Source organism: Notolepis coatsorum (assembly GCF_963971535.1).
Source record: "Notolepis coatsorum genome assembly, chromosome: 14".
Lineage (NCBI taxonomy): Eukaryota > Metazoa > Chordata > Actinopteri > Aulopiformes > Paralepididae > Notolepis > Notolepis coatsorum.
In genome coordinates this window covers 64120537-64144575 of record NC_140178.1, presented here as the reverse complement: position 1 = coordinate 64144575, position 24039 = coordinate 64120537, and the positions used below count along the sequence as shown (strand labels likewise).

At 43.2% G+C, this 24039-nt stretch overlaps 1 protein-coding gene across 2 annotated transcripts in view; it reads right to left on the bottom strand.

The window, feature by feature from the left end:
- Nucleotides 1–24039, bottom strand: part of usp36 (ubiquitin specific peptidase 36) — a 157096-nt gene that overhangs the window by 45263 nt on the left and 87794 nt on the right. For both annotated transcript variants that reach the window (XM_084328388.1, XM_084328387.1), the window contains 3 exons: nt 19871–20095; nt 19264–19397; nt 2106–2816 (listed from right to left, as the gene is read on the bottom strand). In XM_084328388.1, coding sequence (XP_084184514.1) covers nt 2106–2816; nt 19264–19397; nt 19871–20095 — 1070 coding nt within the window. The remainder of the gene's footprint in view (nt 1–2105; nt 2817–19263; nt 19398–19870; nt 20096–24039) is intronic.

Below are 24039 nucleotides of genomic sequence, written 5' to 3'. Positions count from 1 at the left end.
GGGTCTCATTTCCGCCCCAAGCGCATCTCCAGTCATAATATCGATGGCTCCGTCAGTTAGCAACAATTAGGTTCGTATGATACTCTTATTTTGAAAAAAAAACGTGGCAACGAGTCATATCCGCCCAGCCCTGCAGCGGGATACTATTGGCTAAGGGCTTCTGCTCGCAGTGCTCATGTCAACACAGGCAGTCTGCTCTAGTCTAGACCGGACCTCCATGAGCTACCGTTACTGTTTAAACAATGACCCAGTCAACTATTCACTTTTAGTTTAATACATGACGAGGCATTGTCTAACGGTATCTAGCTGGCTAGCTACTGATATCAACAAATGCTCCAGCAATAGTCTACTCGAGTGCATAATACCTCCGTTCCCTCGTTAGCTAGCTCGCGTTAGCTAGCTCACGTTAGATCGATCTGTCCCAGTAAACTAAATTGTCTTAACGTTATCTACCGGGCTAGCAGTAGCTACAGATAGCTCCTGATATCAATGTCTTATAACATTGATTGAATGCGTATTCTAGCTGAGGGCATGTTGAATGTGATTTGACAAATGAACCGTAACGTTATAAATAGGGTCCAGCTGCATCGCCGGAGAATCCTTGCATGCTGAATGTAGGGTCTAGCTGAATATAGGGTCTAGCTGCAGGGCCGGAGAATCCTTGCTGGAGCTGGAGGCTACTCAAGTATACACACAGACAGTGGAGCTGTTTGCAGATAGCAAGCATTTTGACTTATTGCGTGGTGGCGATGTCTCGCAGATAATACAACTACAAGTATGATTATATAATATATATTTTATTTAAAAAAAAAATTTATATAAAATATATATATATATTTTTTTTAATCAAATTTTTTTTGGCAGGTAAGAAATATGCTTGGCGGGTAGACTCTTCCCATCTACCCGACACTGGCAGGTGAGTCAAAAAGTTAATTTCGCTCCCTGATGAAAGGTGGGGGGGGGGGGGGGGTCGTTTCTGATTATTCAAGTGTCAGTAACGACATTCGCATTGAACACTAATAACGGTTACCAGCCCGATCGCTATGAAAGCATTGCAGGATCAAGCTAGAATTGACGTCAAATCGCTCTTAGCTTTGGCCGAAAGTAATCCAAAAAGAATATTCCAATTTCTTGATCGCCATCTGGTAGATCCAATCCCCATTTGCTCAATGTTATAAATGACCATAACATACGGATCAAGCATCTTCGTTTTTTGGCACTGACCGGTGGGGTGCACAGAAACGAGAATTCTCGTTTTTGGCAATTAATGTGTCAGCAGGAGGGGGCGCTGATCCGCCTTCAGCGCCAGGTCTTTATTCAATGGATATAGTTTTAGACTGCAACATTTGCGAGTGCTTAAAATATATCTTATATTATATCTATGGGTCTAATAACGCCATCGACTGTCAGTGAGTTGCTTCCAGTCAACATGCCCAAAACAGATTGTTTTTTATTCCGTACATTTCCATTTTATACCGTTTTGAATAGAGTATGGTTTGGGTGCTTTTGAGTAATTCCAGGAAAAAGACGAGAAAAAGGCATTTGACTTTAATCCAGTCATCACCTTGTAATTTTTCGGCTGATTATCGAATCATCCTGAAATCAACGCTAGATTATCATTATTATATCTCGTCGTGCATACATGAAATGACCGTGTTTTCGTCACCACAAAAGCCCTGTTGCTTTTTGAAAAACAGGGCTTTTGAGATGATGAAATCACTGCGCCCAGGCAGCAGTGGTTTGGCAAGAAGAAAATTCAGAGTATATATCTGCTTAGAAAACGAAAATGTAAATTTTTGTATTCTCCACATGGTAAATACACAGGTCACAACATATTTACAGGAAAGTTTGAGTTGTATTTGGAGTGTATTCCTTGACCGTAGGCTACACTGGCACACCTACTTCCAGTGAATGACGCTAAGCTAGGCTAACGGCGTGGCGGTTCCTTAAGCCTAATGCATGCACAGAAGAAAAGGGTATACATCTGATTGTCTAACTCCAGGGTAGATAAGATGGCAAATAAGCTAATTTCCCAAAAAGTTGGTGTGTTCCTTTAAAAGGCTAAGCATGGTCAATAGTGAAACCGGTTAATGGACTCAACCCACCTTGCAGATACTGAAGGTACATCGTCCAGACTCGTCCCCAGCTTCATCTTTTTCCTCTTCTTCTTTTTTAACGGCAGCAAAACAGATTCTACTCCCCGCTTCTTCCCATTTGAATCGTTCTGCATCGGAACGGGCTTGGGCACCTGTGGCTGCACAGCCTGGGGTTTGGACTGGACCAGCTGGGGCTGTTGTTGGGACCTTGGTTGAGACTGCTCCGGAGCCGGTTTAGAGGGGGACGTCAGATTCCAGAGCCCGCCCTGACACCAGTCCTCTTCCTGGGGTGGGGCCTCCAGATGAGATTGGACACATTCCCTTTCCTTTGTCAACTCCTTATCATCCCTCTTCCTCTTCTTCTTCCTCCTCTTCCGCTTCTTCTCACTGGCCGATTCAACCACGTTGACCAGCTGTGTGGGAGTAACAGGGATTGCGACGGGCTCCGTGTCACCTTCCATGTCAGAATAACGGCGCTTTTTGTTCTTCTTCTTCTTCTTCTTATTTTGGTTGTCTGGTATGTGCGTTCGAGGGCTGTTGGGACCCAGCTCTGGGAGACTGGGATCGCTGGAAGACCTGGGGTTCTTTGGAGAAGGACTGTGCAGTCCGTTGGTTTTGAGAGAGGGGCTCAAGTTTGGCTTCTGAGGACTCTGCTGTTTGAAGGGTCGGCCTAGGTGGACATGGGCTGCAGGTGTATATTGCGAATGGAATGGACCAGCTCTGGGGGAAAAGATCAAGAGAATACAACAGCAAAACATAAGAATGTGTCGAATTGTCTGCCAAACAAGAGTAAGACCCTTTCAGTATTAATTCTTAGCTAAACAGTGGCTAAACGGGGCTGCAAAATGGCTATTTTGATAGTACCGGTAGATTAACGCGATTAATCAAATTTCTTTTTTTAAAGAACCTACATTTTATAGAAAAAACAATTCCTCGTCTTGTACAAGATTAACATAAAAACCTGTTCCACCCCACGGGGACGGTACCGACCCCTTTTGACATTATTATCATATATTAATATTTTTATAAAGATGCAAAATAATTTGTGATTTTAAAATCAACCGTTTTCAAGTATTATTATCACTACTATGTCACAAATACATGTAGAATGTAAAACGTTAGGTTGGCAATAGTTTAGCAATAGGTTAAAAGTGTATTTATATCATTTTAAGTTTTTATTTTCCAATCGTTTTTTGACCCGGAAACGGAAATGGAAATGTTGAACCATGGGAATTGGAATCTTTTTGTGGCCATTTTGAAGAGGACATCGCTAGCTATCGTTCAGTGTTGGAATTTCTCCGTTCTACACTTCCTGTGGTCCACTATGGTGGTTCAAAGTTCAGCGTTCTGAATGAATAATATCAATAATTGTTATGATTCGCGATAATAAGCTACAAAAGGTAACGTTTTTGACAAATATTGAAACGCAGTCAGTTTCTCCACACTATTGTAATCATGTAGGAAGAATTAGATCTGAAATTAGTTACAAAATGGTTATACTGTGGGGGAAATAAAATAGTACAGTCGTTTACAGTAAATATCAGTATCTGTTATTATGCAAGCCTGGTGATACTATATCCAAATTGAACTCGGCCATTTGAAAGATACTATATGTATATATATATATAAATGTGCAAATTGGCTATAATAAGGTAATGTATAAGCATATATTCTATATTCTATAATAATATTTCAAATTGCATTGGTCCGGATGGGAGAATTCAGTACTGTATATACAAAACCTTCAATTTGATCATCTTCCCTTTATTAATTTCCTTAGATCTTTTGTACACATGATCTCAAGAGGGTACTGAATGATTTTTTAAGTTTGGTCATTATTATCATGGTTTTATTCACTGTCAAAGATGAAAAGAAAAATCATAATTCATATTTTCCTTTGTTTCATCACAATTTAAGCAAGCCTAGTAATAGACACAATATTTCTGACACTGAGAATACATTCATTGAGGTCCATAGATGTTCCAATCGTTTTTTGACCCGGAAACGGAAATGGAAATGTTGAACCATGGGAATTGGAATCTTTTTGCGGCCATTTTGAAGAGGACATCGCTAGCTATCGTTCAGTGTTGGAATTTCTCCGTTCTACACTTCCTGTGGTCCACTATGGTGGTTCAAAGTTCAGCGTTCTGAATGAATCATATCAATAATTGTTATGATTCGCGATAATAAACTACAAAAGGTAACGTTTTTGACAAATATTGAAACGCAGTCAGTTTCTCCACACTATTGTAATCATGTAGGAAGAATTAGATCTGAAATTAGTTACAAAATGGTTATACTGTGGGGGAAATAAAATAGTACAGTCGTTTACAGTAAATATCAGTATCTGTTATTATGCAAGCCTGGTGATACTATATCCAAATTGAACTCGGCCATTTGAAAGATACTATATGTATATATATATATAAATGTGCAAATTGGCTATAATAAGGTAATGTATAAGCATATATTCTATATTCTATAATAATATTTCAAATTGCATTGGTCCGGATGGGAGAATACAAAACCTTCAATTTGATCATCTTCCCTTTATTAATTTCCTTAGATCTTTTGTACACATGATCTCAAGAGGGTACTGAATGATTTTTTAAGTTTGGTCATTATTATCATGGTTTTATTCACTGTCAAAGATGAAAAGAAAAATCATAATTCATATTTTCCTTTGTTTCATCACAATTTAAGCAAGCCTAGTAATAGACACAATATTTCTGACACTGAGAATACATTCATTGAGGTCCATAGATGTTCCTAGATACCAAGAATATGCAAATAGCCCTTGTAGAAGTGGAGCAATATTCCATTTACCTAGGTATACATTTTATGCAGATTTTCACCTGGGGTGGAACAGGTTAACAGGCTTTGCTATACATCAAATGGCTTCAACAACAGGCGATGGAGGTGCAGCATAACACAGACCCAACTAATCAATTGCCAACTATTTTTATAATGGATTAGTTGTGGCAACCCTACTAAATCAGAACATCCAGTGCATTTCTTGCCCCACAGGGCTGGTGTATTTCAAGATGCAATACTTAATTGCACTGCCAAGTTAATAATAATAATAATAATAATAGATTGGATTTTAAGAGAGAAGCGCCTTTCTCAGACTCAAGGACACTGTACAAGGAAAGGATGGAAAAAATAAGAAATAAAATTGAAAAAAATATAATAAAATACATAAAAGATCTGTGTATAGTAACAACAAGAAAAAACAAATAAGATAAGAGATAAAAAAATAAAAATAAAAAAGGAGGAAAGTTCTGTCCAATTGGATGAAGTGGTTGAAATTAACAAACAAACAAACAAAAAAAGTCAGGGGTGGGCTACTTGGGAGCGGGGCCGTGTTGCGTGAAGGCAAGTGTGAACAGGTGGGTTTTTAGCTTGGTTTTGAAGAGGTTGATGGTGTCAGAGCCTCGGATGAGGGGGGAGAGGGAGTTCCAGTCTGGGGGCAGCTGCAGCGAAAGCTCGCAAATGTAAGTTGTTAGCAATATCTTGGTGCGCTCGCAAAATGTAAGTAAAGGCTTCATACTTATTGTTCTAAAATACCAATTATTGAGAACACATTCATAAACTAGGGCTGGGCGATATGGCTTCTAAATGATATCACAAAATGTTTAGTCTCTATCACGATACATATCGCGATATATTTCCTCTAAAGCACTTAAAAATGCGTTATTTAACCCTTTGATGGATACAGTCACGCCAATATGATGATTATAATAGTCCCTGCAACATATGTCTGCATTAAACTAGGGCTGTCTTAAATACTTCGAAGTTTCGTTCGATGGGCATGGGATTAGAATATGAAAATAAAATTAGATTCGAATTTAATTTAAATTTTTTAGATTTATTTTTTATATAGTTTTTGGGTGCAAAATCAACTCTGCCTCTTTGTTAACTACAACAAGCAATGCCGTTTGTTATTTAAGACGAGGTCGGACTCGGCACTGACAGATGTGTTCATTGTGCTGCTTTTATAAAGCCTCAAATGACTGCTTCAGGGATTAAAGCAAAAAAAAATCTCCTGACTGAACTTTTTTTCAGGCCAAGTCATTCTTATTTTAACCTCCACTGTTTTTTTTTTTTATAGTGTTAGCGTTTTAAGGGAGCCTACTTGTTTCGGTTTTGTCGATAATCCAATGTACAGTTAACCCCCCCTCCCACCCAACACCGCCCCCCCCCCCACCCAACCACCTCCAATGTACAGTCCCCCCCCCTCCACCCAACCTCCTCCAATGTACAGTTTCTTCGTCAAATGTATATACTCTTTTTTAGACTCTTATTGTATCACAAATAAGGCTGTCAAAGTTAACGCGGTATTAACGCATTATCGTCCGATTCTATTAACGCCACTATTTTTTTTTTAACTCAAGATTAACTTTTTCAACACTCAGGTGTATGAAACTCTCATTGATACTATGTTTGTTTCTGACTCAAAGTGTGTGTGTGTGAGAGAGAGAGAGAGAGAGAGAGCGAGAGAGAGAGCGAGCGAGAGCGAGAGCGAGAGCGAGAGCGAGAGAGAGAGAGGGGGGGTGAGAGAGATGAGGAAAGTGGCAAGAGAGAAAGAGAGCTGGGAGAGTTCTCAGCCCTTGTGGGTTAATGTAACAAGTTCCTAACGTTTTCTTTCCCCTATTATTTCATGCACTTTATTCATTGTTTTAAATTATTATTTTCTTTCAAGTTATTTTGTGCATCACTCTGTTTTGAATTTGATGCAAATTTGCAATGCATGAGGGTCATCCTTTTGTGTTAAATGGCTGCATAAAGCAAGCATTTGTTGACTCTCATGTTGATAAGAGTATTAAAACTTGAACAATATCAGTTTATGGTAAAAAAAAGAAAAGAAAATGCGATTAAATTGCGATTAATCGCGAGTTAACTATGGACAATCATGCGATTAATCGAGTTAAATATTTTAATCGATTGACAGCAGTAATCGCAAACAATACTGTATTTGTAAATCTGGTATGTCATAAATGTATAGATGTATAGATGTAGCAGTTAGGGATGCCCCGATCACGTTTTTTGCCACCAATCGCCTTGAGCCATATCGGCCGATACCGATCCGATCGATTGTTTTTGATAAAAAATACATTTATATATTTATTTTTTTATATATAAAATATATATATTATATAATCATACTTGTAGTTGTATTATCTGCGAGACATCGCCACCACACAACAAGTCAAAATGCTCGCTATCTGCAAACAGCTCCACTGTCTGTGTGTATACTCGAGTAGCCTCCAGCTCCAGCCAGGATTCTCCGGCGCTGCAGCTGGACCCTATACTCTGGTCAAATCATATTCAGCATGCCCTCATGCGATGGAAGCCAGGGGCTCGAATATGCATCGAATCAATGTTATAAGACATTGATATCAGGAGCTATCTGTAGCTACTGCTAGCCGGCTAGATAACGTTAAGACAACGCCTCAGTGGCGAGCTCCCGTAGCTCACCGCGTATCTCGGCGCTATTTAGGCGTCGGGGACAACCGTGCTCGTCACGGATCTGGGGTACACGAGTTCGACTCCCGGACTCGCCGTATTTTCTCAGAGTGTCTTCCCCTACTCTACATCCTATTCAACCTGTTTCTGTCGGTCACTGCTTGACCAGAAAAAGCGATAAACGCTAAAAAATGAAGTTTAAAAAAAAAAGAGACAACGCCTCAGTGAACTATTTAGTTACTTTACTGGGACATTTCGTAGTGAGCTAACATGAGCTAACGTGAGCCAACGTGAGCTAACGGAGGTATCATACACTAGTACTAGACTATTGCTGGAGCATTTGTTGATATCAGGAGCTATCAGTAGCTAGCCGGCTAGATACCGTTAGACAATGCCTCATCATGTATTAAACTAAAAGTTAATAGTTGACTGGGTCATTTTGTAACGGTAGCTAACGTTAGCTCAAGGAGGTCCCACTAGACTAGACCCATGTTTACACGGGTGCGGGAGGGGCTGGCGGAGGAGAGACACCGCAGCTCTGTGTGTAGCTCTGTGTGCCTGAGAGAGTCAGCGAGTGAGATCTCCGCTAAGAATTGGATCATGTTTTTCGATCGGTTTTCACGATCTGTGAAAATAAAGCATTATCGGAATTCACCAATCTCATATTTATACTGAATATCGGCCGATACCGATCGCTGGCCGATCGATCGGGGCATCCCTAGTAGCAGTATTGTCTATCTGTATGTCATATGTTATGATGAATTGAAAATGGGGGACCCTGATGTAAACAAGACGAAAGTCTCTCTCTGGTCTGCATCCCCTTGACAATTGTGTGTATTGAGCTGTACTGTATTGTACCCATTCTGCAATCTGTTAATAACAATCAATCAATCAATCTTTAACAGATTGCAGAATGGGTACAATACAGTACAGCTCAATACACACAATTGTTAAGGGGATGCAGACCAGAGAAATACGTTCGTCTTGTTTACATCAGGGTCCCCCATTTTCAATTCATAGTGACATTTATGATATAGGGACATACATGATATACTACAGGTATATAGTAATGTTACATTTGTGACATATACGATATGCAAATATACAGTACTGTTACCCATAGATCCTAACAGAGATTATACATATGATGGGGAGGAGACTGTACATTAGGAGGGGGTGGGCGGGTGGGAGAAAATACAATACTGTTACCCATAGATCCTAACAGAGATTATATACATATGGGGAGGAGACTGTACATTAGGAGGGGGTACTGTGAAGTAACACGACAATGACAAATGTGTTGTTTCTGTTTTTCTTTTTGACATAGTTGCGGCACACGGAACAAGTTAACAACTCACCACTACAGACAGCCCCCAGTAGCCTAGGCCCTAGCCAGTCTCTTCAAACGTCCTCTCGAAACTCTCTTTTATTAGGTGGTGCCGCTTATCCTTTTCGTCTGAGAACACCGCGTGGGTTCTCTTTTTAGTGGCCGGCTTACTCCTTCCATTAACGTTATTATGCCAACGTTAGCTAATCGGTATAGCAGGCGTGCGTAACGTTAAGTGCAAGCAGGTACATAAGCAGGTGGTGGATGTGACGTCGGTAAACAAGGAGAGATTTGACGCGCAAGGCATAAGACTCGTGTTTTCTGACATGCGTTTCTACTGGATCTACTGCCTGTTCATGGTCTATGTATGCTGAAGGTCGGTCAGACCAAGTTTAAAAGAATAAAAGTCATTAAATCTATTACTTGTGTCATGTAGCATTTATATGTTTAAAGAGAATGTAGCGTATATCAGCCTATGATTTATGGTAAAGTCTATTCCCGCGGGGATGAGTCATCTCCGTCAAAACATCTCCTGACTTTTTTTTCAGGCAAAGTCATTCTTATTTTAACCTCCACTGTATATTTTTATTTAATAGCGTTAGCTAAAAGGAAAAGACAACCCATATCAGGGTCTGACAGCACTACAATTACATTTTCATATCATAACAACAGGCTGAGACTCACCGGTAGAGCCGTCGTGCCGCCGCTAACCCTTCGATAAGCTTTGTGTCCATAAATCCATTTAGTTAGTTCTATTTCATTATGGCTTCCGCTCAGCATCATTCTGCACGCACTTCACTTCGTGCACGAGCACTGAATAAAAATTCCACAATGTACCTTTACATCCCAACATTCGTCTGGCCACACCCCTATCCGCTTACCTTCATAAGCAGGTGTGTGGTCACCTACTCGCCTCCTTCTTCACTTTCACCACAAGGAAGTGCCTTCGGTAGATCCCCACTTGACGAGGTTGTTAGTAGAAGAAAGTTGGAAAACAAAAGAACAGGAAGATACGTTGACATCATATCTTTATTTTCTCTCACTATTTTCGAGAAAATACGGCGATATTGTCTTCGTCACTGGAGTGTCTGGAAGATGATGATCATTCTGACCTTCAACAGCTTTTTCGTATTAGGAGCTCACGCCGCTGACATGCTCCCCAACTACAGTCCTCCTTGCTGCGGCTGGATGGGTTTGGCCCTCCGGCCATACAGCTGGACTGTGGGAAGCACCGACTGTTGTGAGAAAGCGGTGGCTTCCAGGGTGGGGTAAGTACTGTTTTGCTTGCAAGCTCTGGTTGTTGTTGATGCTGTGGGGGTTAGCTGACAATTTTACGAAACGCTGACTCCAGACTGGGGTCCTCTGCTCGGCTTCTTAAACGGCGGTCGGAGGTTCTTGGTCTGACGCCCATGATGATCAACCTAGTGGGCCGCGACCAGGACCTGGTGAACCCAGGATTCTCTGGACGAGCGGATGCTTCTGTCCCGTGCAGGCCCCATCTTTCACATAAAAGTGAAAGTACACACTAACGAGGAAATGTGGGCATAGGATCTTCTTTATCGGGAGTTCCATGCTCAAAGTCGGCTGCAGCCTGGATGGGAATTGTGCTGGCTCCGCTGTATGTCTGGTAAATCACTGTTGAAAACTGTTTGACATTCTTTTTCTCTTCCCTCTTAGGATGGGGAGGGACTTGGACAGCGGCCTGTCTGAAGTGTGGCTTGTTATGTCGTTGTGTACAGTTCAGGTGTTAGCTGCTTAGCTGGCGTGCTAGTTTGTGGCCTACTGTGTTAGCCAGTCAGCTGTTAGCTGCGGCGCTAGCTCGCTGTGTTTACCAGGCTAGTAAACGTTAGCTTGTTGCTATCAGACGGACGGCTGTTAGCTTAATGCTACACTGTTGAAACGATACTGTGACTATAACATGCCTTAAAACACTCTGACTATGACGTCATCTTTGACAGAGGATGTTAGTCGACCCTACACCCGGTTGCCAGTGCCAGCGAGGACTTTGTCAACATGGAGAACGGCGGCTGGGTGGCGTTGCGGACATACCCTCGTCACCGGCGCAGGAGACGCTGGGTTCAACTCGGTGTCCCGTTAACCAGTGTTGCGGTTCTTTCGGCCTGCGTTCTGGGTGAAGGTAGGAGTCCTTCGGACTTTAAACACTTCTTCTTTTCTTCCCTTCTAAATGTTTTGTAATAACGATGTTTCCAAAACATGTGTTGCAATACATTGAGGATACGACGCGTGTTGTGTGTGAATTGTCTCGTCACTGGTATAGCTCCTCTCTGTAGTAAATCGGCGTTGTTTTTTTACGTGTGTAAAAATGAACTGGTTGGTTGTGATGAGAACATGTGTGTTCATGTAACGTTGTACTTGTACCGTGGGTGAACTCACAACTAAGAGGGCTAATTAAACCTGTAAAGCTATGCTTAGTGACATGCGATTGAGGAATGAATCTTTTTCTCAGCCTGTGATGACAATGAACAGTATGTTCACACATTAACAGAGGTGCCTGTTCGCCTTGGTCGTATCAAGGGTAAAGATAGGAGGGGTGACCCCCCCGGTCTCCTCACTGTGTTTGTGGGGATACGATGTAACCCTCAGCTTAATTGCTGGGGTTGTGTTTTCCGCTTGAGAAACTATTTTTTCCTAAAGAAAAGATTGTTTGGTCACTTATCATGCGTGCTTAGCAAGGCCTGTGGCCAATACATAAGAGGACTTCTGTCTTCTCTCGTTATGAAAAACGGCGTTCCTCTGTAGTAGGAGTGTACTGTGCCATTTTTTGTTGTGATGAAGGGTTGTGTGTGTCTTTGTGATCTACAACTGGGTTAGGTTTGGCCCACAGAAGCACATGTGTAAGTCTGGACCGGGGCTCTTAAAGGGGCCCTCTCTGTTCTGTGTTTTTTCCTCAGGTAGCAGGTTAGCGCATGAGCTATGTGAGGCTGTTAGATGCTTCATGTAGCAGGCTATGACTGTGTCATGCTCTATTTGTCATTACATCGTATCATGGGTGAGGGGTCGTAAAGGGGTGAACTGGTAATCCTTTCCTCCCCTTTTTCTGTTGGTCAGGGGTTAAAACCACCTGTCCTTCAAGGTTCCTGTCACGTTGCTGTTCGGCACGTTACAGGGTAAGGGGGGGGGGGGGGGGGGAGTTTCCTGGTCCCACGCCCTGGAAGATTGGGCGTGTGCACCGCGGAAATTCCCCCGCCATAGAGTATGTCACTGAGCGCGTCTCTAGTGGTAAGGCTTCCGTGGGTTGTTCAGGTCCATGTTATGGATCTGTTTCAGGGAGTTGTCAGAGCTCCTCCTCACGAAGCTCCTCCTCAGAGAGAAGTGCCTTCTGTGAGTTTGGACTCTCCTTCCCAGTGAGGGAGCCTCCTCAGAGTTCAGAGCCTCCTCCTCAGATTGTCAAGGTGAGTAGATAGTTCTGCTCTATTGTGTGTGTATTCGATTCAATTCGATTATTGAGTGTGTATTGGTTCAGTGCCTCCTCCTCGGAGAGCCCTAACCCAAGTGTTACATAGCTCAATGTTGCAATATATTCTTTTCAATCTGTACAGCTCGCGTGGGAAGTCTCTCTGGGGATTTCCGTCTCCTCCCTGTGGCGAGGGTGGCGGGATGTAAAAATGTAAAAAAAAATTACCCTCAGCTGCGTCACGTGGGATTCATGTCAGTCTGAGTTTCTTTCTTTTTTAAATAAAAAGAGGAAGGAACATAAAGCACGATGGCTCCGTGTCGTTCTCCCAGACGACTTGGAGGAACAATGTCTGGTGTCTTGCTAGACTTTCCATTGATGTGTTTGGGTCTCGATGCGTACATAGTGCTGGCTCGGGGTGTTCTGTTAAGAATCACGCAAGGGCTAAGTGCGCCTTGGTATTCTGGAGTGGGCATGTCGGCGTGGTTAGGGCACGGGACTGGTTCTGGTCACGCTGGTCCAGGTCAGTTAACCCGTTGTCCGCCGGGGATGCGGATCTGCTGTTCTGGTACCCTGAGGGACTTGTGCTTTTTTCAGGGGGAAAAATGCCGGGTCGGCCCGGGTGTCACAGGGTTAGGCGTTATGGAGACCCTTTGTTGGGTACACGTTGTACCTGGCACTATCCTAAGGGACTGGTTCTCCTTTCTTTCGCTCCTCTCTCACGCATGGCGAAGAGGGGGCTGTTGGGGTGGTCTTCTGGACCTCCTCTGGTAACCCTGTGTGCTTCTCGAGCCGCCGGGCCCAGTCCGAAGTAATGTTTCGTTGTAACCGTAGGCCTGGAATAACCCTTTTTTGGAAACTGAAACACTTGTACTGCGGTATAGCTGGTGTATACCCGCAGGTGTGTTTTGGAGTTTTTCTTGAGGGGTTATAGGAACGACCACCGTCTGTGTACCGAGAGGGTGGTTGATTCCCTGGTGTGTTGGAGCAGAGTCAACTCCCGGGTTACCCGGTTGAGTGTGCCCCTGCACGTTCATGACATCTGCCAATCGTGTCAGCCTTCTCTGCCTCGACCCCTCTGGGTGGGTTTTTTTTGATGGAGGCTTTGTCATGGTGCTCAACAACGCCAGCATACGCCCCTTCCGCCGAGGGGGCTGTTTTCAGTTGACTCCTTTTGGCGCCTGTCTCGTCCGCAGTGCTCCAGGCTCAGGTCTACAGCCTGCTGCCTGGTTTCCCCGGTGCGCTGCCTGCTTCCGTTTGTTAACCTTTTTTGAGTGCTTACGGCCATGCTGACTGCCTGTGTTACAGGGTCAGTGTGCCAGGCGGTGTACTATTGGGGGGAAAGGGCCCGCTCTTGGAGGGGCCCTATCCGAATACGCTGGCGATGTGGGGGGCGTGTCACTAAGTGACCGCCTGGTGGGGTCTTGATGCCTGGCATCATTGACCTCTCCGGGACCCCCTTTTTCCAGGGGATCCAGTCCCTTCAGTGGGTCTGAGTCTTCCTTCGCGCTCCGCTGCTACGGCCTTGCCACGGGGTTGGGTTTGCTCTTGACCCCGTGATTTTGGGGGCAGTAACTAGGGTTGTTCCTTCCGTTCGTTCCCTGGTGGCATGCGGGTTGTGCGTGTGCGTAGTCGTGGGGTCAAGCCACGGTCTGCTCACCCTGTGCGTTGAGTTGCTTGAGTTCCTCTTCGCACGGTCGGATCCGTCTCCCTCCCCTAAGCCTCCAATAGGGAGGGTATCCTCCATTAGGGAGGGTCGGGGGGCTCGGTCCTCCCCGGTCTGATGGTTGTGGGGGGCCTCAGCGGGGTACATTTGTCGAGCTTTGGCTCCCGCTCAGCTCCTCTTGTGCAGAATGATGCTGAGCGGAAGCCATAATGAAATAGAACGCAAGGTTATGTATATAACCAAGTTCTATGAATTATGGTGACGCTCAGCATCAGGACGCCGCTGCGGCCCTTGATCTCGCCTTGTGGTGAAAGTTTGGGAAGGAGGCGAGTAGGTGACCACACACCTGTTTATGAAGGTAAGCGGATAGGGGTGTGGCCAGACGAATGTTGGGATGTAAAGGTACATTGTGGAATTTTTATTCAGTGCTCGTGCACGAAGTGAAGTGCGTGCAGAATGATGCTGAGCGTCACCATAATTCATAGAACTTGGTTATAGACATAACCTTACGATCTCATCCAACACTGTCTGAATGTATCTTGCGATTATTATACATTTCCGACGACAAACTATTAGCGCAATCCGGTCTCTCACGTCGCTGCATCCTGCCGATTGCTCGCCAATGACTGCTTGGCGCGGCCGCGGTAGGGGAAAAAAAATTCCCTTTTTCATGATATTTGACGCCTGCGATTGGCTCAGGTTAAAATCTGTCACGACTCCGAATCAAATGACTGAACTCCAAATCAAATGGACGGATATCCGTCTCAAGACGGAACGCTTTAATGCCTGCGGCTTACAATATTTCATCAAAGCAAAGTGTTTTGTTTGTCTAAGATTTAAAAAGGTTTAAACTTTACAGCACTGACAAAGTTGAACAAAGTGCTGTACAAGTCCCACAACATAAAAAAAAATATATATATATAAAATAAATACAAAATAAATTTAATATTTTCTTTTCTTTTTTCTTTTTTAATCTCGAAGCTTCGAATTAAAATCTAATCTTGGCCCAGAAGCTTCGAATTCCAAAGAAAATTCGAAGGTCAGCCCTACATTAAACCATGAAGATGCTTTCAAAAATTATTAAATGAAAAGTTTCTAAAAATCAAAGTAGTCTACTGACACACTAATACAGAAAAAAAAGATTGACATCCAAGACAATTTATATAAAAACTCTTGGGTGCCTAAGACTTTTGCACAGTACTGTGTTTTCTATCCACTTTAGCCAAAAATACACACTACTGTGAGAAAATTATATTTTTTATTATCAGCAATGTTATAACATCCTACTGGTAAACATAACACTGTAAAGGTGTGTGTGCATCATGTGTACTAAATATATATATATTAACTTTTTAATTGCATGAAACATTATGAAGTATTCTCTTATGCCGCTTTTCCACTGCATGGTACCTACTATGCCGCTTTTGTTAGTTTTCCACTGCATGTAGTAAAGAGAGATACAGCCCCCGCCTCCCCCCTGTGATGCATTAGGTTTCAGTTTGAGCGTCTTGGTAGCCGTAGTTGAAGTGACGTCACATGAGGAAGTCAACAGTCAACACAGAGTTGGAACCTGGATAAGCCGCGTTATTTCTAAACCTAGCCGCATTTCTGGCAGACGCTCTCTGATTGGCACTGACTGACGCTCTCTGATTGGCCACTGACGCGTTTGCCCAATCGCGTGACGAGCTGTGTCTTTGCCCATTTCCACGTCAAACAGCCTGCAAACTACCTGCCGTTCTATCGCCATGCTCTAAGACAAACTCTAACCTTAACCAACTTCGAAAGAGTGCCTAAGCTTAACCGTCGAAAGAACTTGCCGTCACGCTCTAAGACAAACTCTAACCTTAACCATCTAACCCCCCCCTTATGGAACTGGTGTCACGGAGGGTGCTTTCTCACTAGCCATTCGGGGTCGAATCAGCTCTGCTCCGTCCTTGGGTGCGCACTTCCCCCCTCCCTCTCCCCCTCTAGTTTGCGTACACACTGCAGTATTGGTGCGCTCTGGGTTTTGTTTACAGTTTGCGTTTTGAGCGTGTAAGCTGCCGTAGCGTTGATGTCACGCTCTAACGTCAACACAGGAAGAGTTTAACATACGGTGGTGGAAACTGGATGCTGATATAAAGAAACAAATAACCAATAAATATGAAGTTATATTTGAACCTCTGTTGTCAAGCCTTGTCAATATAACCCACCCCCTTTTCTCAAATGGAACTGGTGTTGTGGAGTCCGCTTTGAGCGTTTTCCAGGGTTAACGCTAAGCTAACGCTAGTTAGCTTAGCCTATTTACCGTAATTCCTCTAATAGTAACCCCGGCTTGCATTTGTTTCAACTGTAGCGGGTACCAGGCTTGTATTAGGAGGAGGCCTGTATAAGAGGGAGGCCTATATTTCAAATTTTCAAACGGATCATAATGAATAAATCAACATTTTGTGTCAGTTTGAACCCAGTAAAATGTACTGGGTTCATTTATTGAAACCAAGTACTGTATGAAATAGTAAACAGTGCAATTACAGGTGGTCACTGGTCATTTCAACGTTTTCAAAGTGAAATCAAGTAACTAGCTCAGTATGCAGCTCAGTATATTAGTAACCCGGCTTGTATTAGGAGGCCGGCTTATAATTGCTTAGCTCAAGAGCGCACCCGGCCATTAATAGAGACCCGGCTTGTATTTGAGACCCGGTTACTATTAGAGGAATTACGGTATTACTAGTTAGCAGCTAACATTAGCTCATTGCTCGCGTCAATTATATTGCATGTCATTGATCTACCGGTCGATCACGGCCGACTGGTTGGGCACCACTGGTCTATATAAATAAATGCATTCAAACAAGAAACCAATGTATAGTAGACATAGCAATGGCAAAAAAATTGCCAGGCCTAATGCGAGCCAGGGAAGTCTTGTGCTTGTAACGTGGCTTCATGTTTTCATCCACTGAGCCGTGAGGCTCAACATGCTTGTTTGTTTGAGGTCTGAAGTTCTCTGAACTCGCCAAATTGCCCATAAATATAGTTTTTGTGGGTATTGTCCAGTTGTTGCTGTATGTTTTTATCTGCCCAAAATTCAAGCAAGCATGAAAGCATTACAGTAATGACGTTGTGTGTGTCAGCAAGTTGATGCAGCAAGCCTCTTCCGTGTTTTGGTACAAGCTTGTACACCACGCCCCCCGCTCCCACTGGCACGCACCCGGAACCACCTATTCCAGCGGTCCAGGTTTGGAGCGAATCAGCGTCCCCGGTGACAGGGGGGGGGGGGGGGGGGGGGAGCGGTCTCAGTAGGACGATCACACCCTATTTGGGTGCGATCGGGCTGTGATTCGACCCCGAATGGTTAGTGAGACAGCTCGGCTGTGAGCGTTTCCAGGGTTAGATGCTAACGGCTAATGTTAGTTAGTTTAGCTCTCGATACGTTTAAAAAGTGTATTGTTAATGAACTGTACCAGATATTTATATTAAAAAAAAATATCTTAATTTTAGCCAACGAGTTTCCGCTTCCAACGATACCCCGCGTGGGGGGGGGGGGGGCGCGAATATAGGAAGTATGTGAAAGTTGACGAGCGAACATGAGTTGTAACTCGAGACATCACAACGATGGCAGGTGGATGGCAGAAGTGGATTTTGGAACTTTTTTGGTTTACCAAAACAGCAGTCGCATCTTTTCACCTGCGCAATCTTGGAGGGGCGCCGCCCCCATCGCTTCCTGATTCTACTGCGCAGGCGCACCAACTGACCTGTAGGAGTCGCTGTCCACAACGCCCGATCCCCACCCATCAGTTTCCCACCCCCTAATACTGCCAATGTGTATTAGTATGGACGACCAGCTAAACTGAAAGCAATGTGGAGCGTCTCCAGTATTCGTGGTGAGCGCCTTGCCCACTACACCACGTAGCCGCCCTAAATGAATGTGTTTTAAAGTGTGATTCTGTTTGTCATTTTAACAGCAGATACTTTCTTAAATCCCATTGTCCCCGACAGAGCGGTGTGACAGGGAGCTCGGACGGGATGCGTTTTGCTTGCTGGTGTTATTATAGCATTAGCTGAAAAGCTAGCTACCGTACTTTTCGCACTATAAGCCGCACCTGAATATAAGACGCAGCAGCTAAATTGAATGATGTGTACATATATAAGCCGCACTGGACTATAAGCTGCAGGTGTTTTAATGTTTAATTACCATATGTAAGGGTTCGTGCACAGAGGGGATTGTCGGGAAAGAGATGGCTGTTTGAGGAAACTCCCATTTATTAACATTTTTATTAACAGGAACGATAGCCAGTTTGCAGCTCCGGGTACAGTAGGTAGCAACGTTAGCTCTCATAACGTTAGCCAGTTAGCAGCTCCCAGTTAGCAGCTCCGGGTACAGTAGGTAGCAACGTTAGCTCTCATAATGTTAGCCAGTTAGCAACTCCCAGTTTGCAGCTCCGGGTACAGTAGGTAGCAACGTTAGCTCTCATAACGTTAGCCAGTTAGCAGCGCCGGGGTACAGTAGGTAGGCAGCATGTTGAAAGAGGAGCCCTGAGCTGCTCATACACTAGACTCTTGCCGTAATGGTTTGGGACGTGAGGGGGGAGGAGGAGGGGCAAGGCGTGCACTGCTGCAGCAGATTTAGGAGTCTGATCTGACGGTCACAGAGCTGAGGGAGGGCGCCCAGTTAGCTGTAAAAATCCATAGATTAGCCGCACCGTTATATAAGCCGCAGGGTCGAAAAATGGGGGGAAAAGCCGCGGCTTATAGTCCGAAAAGTACGGTATATATATATATTTTTTTTAAATGGTTATTTTTTTTTGCACTACCTATCTTTGTGAAAGTGGCTTCTCAGCTCTGGTCCAGCTGAAGACAGAGCAGAGGAACAGATTGGACATTGAGCATGATCTCAGAGTTGCTTTGTCTACCATCACCCCAGACTTTGAGACTCTTGTCAGGACCAAACAACATCCCCAGTTATCCCATTAGTTCCCCCAAACTTACTGTCGGTCTGTTATGTTAAGCTAAAAAGTCTTCAGCTGGACCAGAGCCGAGAAGCCACTTTCACAAAGATAGGTAGTGCAAAAAAATAAAAATAAAAATATTTTTTTTAACGACTAATCGACACAGGAAGTCTGCGTCGACGAGTTTTATGATCGATGTCGTCGATTATGTCGACTAATCGTTGCAGCCCTAATTGACAGCACTAAATATAATGTATATTATTTATTCTTTTTTGGTGAGATTATAGATATAATAAATCAGTTTTATTAAATCCTTATGAAGTGCCCGAAGCAAATTGAAAGGCCATTAATTCCAAGGCATAACATCCTACCTGTGAACATGAGTGGTTGGGGTGGAGGCAGAGGGGTGAAGGTGAAGGTGACTTTGATGTGTGGGGTCACAGGACGGCTGACGTGGTAGGGGGGGCGGAGCATCAGTGCTGCTCGGACTCCGGCTGCGATTGTCCTGTAGTTATTGACATAAATAAAAACTTGGTGGTCTAAAAAAGAAAATAGCCATGAACGTGACAAAAATAAGGAAAGGAATCAAATAAGGATGGGATGGGGGGGGTCGTTCAAAAGATGTCAGGAGAAGATGGAGGGAGGAGAACAAAAAAGAGGGGAGGGTATGGCAGAGAAGAATTAGAAATGGTTAGAAAGAAAGACAAACTGAAACGAAAGACAAAGAAATTCTAAACAGCGAGCGATCGTGTGGTTGATTAGGTAGGAGGACAGGAGAAATGGCATTACAGTTCTACTTAGCAGACTCGACTATTAATGAGTGAATTGTCTGCCGTCGTGATATCATGTATACAGAATTCAATGGTCATACTGTGGTAGAGTGGGGGTGGAGGAAGGGGGGGGCAACAGGCAACCAGGACAGTATGAGCAGGGAGACAAGGAGGAAGTGCAGTGCTCTGTATGGGAATAAGGCTTCACCTTCTTGGCAGACAGGGCCAGTTTCTTGGCGGGCGGGGGTGACGTGGTGCTGGTGGGCTCAGATAAAATGTTGTTGAGGGCCGGTGGTTTTAGTTTGACCGTCTTCTGATCCTCCGTGCCTTGGAGGCGCTCCATGCTCTTGGCCGGTGAGGCCAGGCTACAAGAGCCTTTCTGAGGGGTGGAGGGAGTCTCGCCTACTGGAGCACTTTTAGGGCCCACAGAATCCTGGAGGGGATACGACGGCGATGAAATTTGTTATTTTCAATGTCAACAACTTGGATCATAAAATGTGAACAAGTGTAAAAGGTACAGCAAAGAGTTTTCCATGAAAGGAAAGTTGACTCAGTAAGTAGGCGTTATGGTCGTCTGCAAGATGAAGAAGTACATACTTCCTAGTTTATAAGTCGTACATATAACTTGTGACCCAAAGTGTTTTGGGTCAGAAATAACAATATGGACGTTTTAAAATAACATTTATGGTTCTTGTTTTATCTCAGATATCCAGCAGCACAAAACTATTGTACACATATGGTATGCAATTGATGGTTTAACACCTTAAGCCAGAGCGGTGCGAGTGATATCACGCCATAAATCGATCAATACAGTATAATTGAATACAGAATAATTAATGTTGAGTTTCTTTAAAAAAAATTGCCAAGAGTAAAGACCCCTAACCCTGTCAAAACAGCAGTCAAAGTGTATATTTTCAGCACTACGTTTGTTTACCAATGATTTGATGCGTTATTACTATAGTGAAATACGAGTTTATAGACATCTCAGCACATCGAAAAAGGTGAACATTGACGCAAGGACATTGGCGCAACCTAACTTGAGTGTAGTCTTTTGAGACCCAGGCCTTTCGAATTTCATAAAACTACACTTCCCAGCTCACGCCAGCCCATCTCATACCTACCCCCCTGATCGGCGTGTGTTGTCGTAATAACGAATGGCGTTATTGGCAATCAATTAACCCTTTCTCTGCCACGCTTATATCCATCAATGTTTGATCACTGCCAGCTCTATTTGTCTATGGAGATGTTCACCTACTTTGCAGGGCTATAACTTTTTAAATTGTATTGCTAAATTGACATTACTATGGCCCATTCAACATCGATTAGCTATTGTTCAGGGTGTAGGAACGTTTTACTTTTTTATTCATATATTTATACGAAAATACTGTCTAGAGTATAAATATGTTTTTATCGTTTTCTGCAGTAATTCCTAGAACATGAGATATAGCCATTTATGCATATATTACATCATCAAATGCAGTTTGGTAGCGATTGACGTCAGATTTAAAATTTCAATTGTACAAGGTCCTAAACGTCATGACTCATCATCTGATGTTGACCGGAGGGGGGGGGTCGTTCATAATGCAATGACCGACGTTAAATGAATCATGTAGTATGGGTGATATATTGATCATAGCAGTTTGTATGGATAATAATAATCAAAAACGCTGAAACTCACCCCAGTCTCCTCTTACCGTTGGGTGATGAGCGTGGAGCAAAAAGTTCGCTATTATGGGATGTTGATATAGATCAGGGGTGGCCAACCTTTTTTGAACCAAGATCTATTTTTTTATTTACCACCTAGCCCGAGAGCTACCAGCCAAAATTTTATATTGTAAGCCGTCATTTGAGGCTTTATAAAAGCAGCATAATGAACACAAATCTGTCAGTGCCGAGTCCGACCTCATCTTAAATAACAAACAGCATTGCTTGTTGTAGTTAACAACGAGAGGAAGAGTTGATTTAGCAAAAAAAAAAAAAAAAAAAAATTAGAATCAAATTTTATTAATCAAGATCTACTTGAAATCAGCCCGCGATCTACCCGTCGATCGCGATCGACTGGTAGGGCACCACTGATCTAGATGAACCATTTCCGGGTTGTATAATAATATATACGTCCAAATAACGTTGTTTATTGAATTATGGCAACCGATCGATTATCCAGTGTGTCAAGATGGAGTCCCGGGAGCGATCGCGAGTGGCGGACGGAATAGGGGGGGGGGGACACCAAGCACTTCCGGCCCCACGTACCCACTTGCGGTTTGGCGATCGGCCACTGAATATTGAATATCGGATATTGAACCGTTGGAGAGTTGAGTGGAGATCCCCAGCACCAGTCAAGGATCCGTCGGTGAAATATGATTACCATGACAGATTTTTGAAATATTGATCTCAAAGACGCTGTAAAACGTCATTGGCAGATTACGCATGGCGAGGAATGACGTCTTAACACGTCATTGGCGATTAAAGGGTTAATCAGAAACGACCCCCCGCCCCCCCTTTCATGCATTCATGATTAAACATAATACCCATCATATGCATTTGATGTGAAAATAATAGCGTGTCCAGGGACGAAACGCCAATGGTTTTAGTAGAATTCATGTTGCGCCCTATAGCCAGCCTCCCAGGAATTAGCCCGGATCATTCCGAAATTATACTCATATTCACCACGGGATAATGCCTGAACGTATTCATGATTTTTTCTTCTTTTTTGCATCTTGAACAGAAGATAGTTACTGTCAAATGACCATGGTATTGTATCCATAGCTATAATATAAAATATAGATTTAGCTCTACAAACAACATGACTCGCAATGAAACTATGTAATGAAAATCTGGCCGTGCTATAGCTAGATAGGGAAATCGCATGGCCCCGAATGTGTTAAGAGGTTAAACAAGTTTTTTTTGCCAATAACAATAGTAATAATAATATCTACACTAAATTATCTCTGCCCAACTTCGTGTCTGCATGACGTGTGTGTGTAACGACTCTGGCACTATGGATGCCCCCCGAAACCCGGTTCTAAATGGGAACGGGTACTAAATTAGAAAAAAACTGAGTATTGATAAGCTCCGACGTTATCGGTACTGCTATCGGTAGTCTAGGAGCGGATTAGCTACGGAGCTAACAGTGTACCATCCATCTGCGATGCAACGGTGGCAGCAACACTGGAAACGGACTAATGTTAACGTTATGCCGAGTTCATACTACACTACACGTATGAACTAGGGCTGGGCGATATGGCCTCTAAATGATATCGTGATATTTTTTGGCCATATCACGATACATATCGCAATATTTTGACATTTCCTCTAAATCACTTAAAAATGCTTGATTCAACCCTTTGATGCATACAGTCACGCCAATATGATGATTATAATAAGTCCCTGCAACATATGTTTGCATTATTAAACCATGAAGATGCTTTAAAAAATTATTAAATGAAAATGTACTAAGAGTAGTCTACTGACACCAATTTATATAAAAACTCTTGGGTGCCTAAGACTTTTGCACGGTACTGTGTTTTCTATCCACTTTAGCCAAACACACACACATATATATACACACATATATATATATATAGACACTACTGTGAGAAAATAATAATCACACACAAAGGGATAATGGCTTAAAGCAGACTTAATGATTAGAATATTTCAGATAATGAAATTAAATGTTTATATCATCAACTATCCAGTTAGTATTTATACTGTAACGTTTGGCTACTTTAAATCATTGAATGTAGAGAGAGCGAGAGAGAGAGAGAGAGCGAGAGAGGGCGAGAACGCACAAGAGAGCCAGCCCCCACCCCCCCCCCCCTCGGGTTTTGTTCTAGGTTTGCGTTTTGATCGTCTAAGCTGCCGTAGGTGATGATGTCACACTCGAATGTAAACAGGAAGAGTTTAACACACGGAGATGGAAACTGGATGATATAAAGAAACGAATAACCAATAAATATTAAGTTATGTTTAAACTTCTGTTGTCAAGCGTCGTCAATATAACCCACCCCCTCCCTTCCCAGATGGAAACTGGATATAAAGAAACTAATAACCAATAAATATGAAGTTATGTTTAAACTTCTGTTGTCAAGCGTGGTCAATATAACCCACCCCCTTTCCTCACGAATGGAACTAGTGTTGTGGAGTCCGCTTTGAGTGTTTTCCAGGGTTAGCATCTAACGCTAGTTAGCTTAGCCTAGTCATCATGGATAACTTGGTTAGCAGCTAACGTTAGCCCATAGCTTAAATTAAATTGCATGTCATTAAAGGTCCGCGCTGGTCCGTCTAATGAAATTACAATTGCATGTCATTTAAAGGCCAACTTGCAGGTTGTATTTTTGTTCAATAAACAATGTGACTAGGCCAACGGTGACTTTC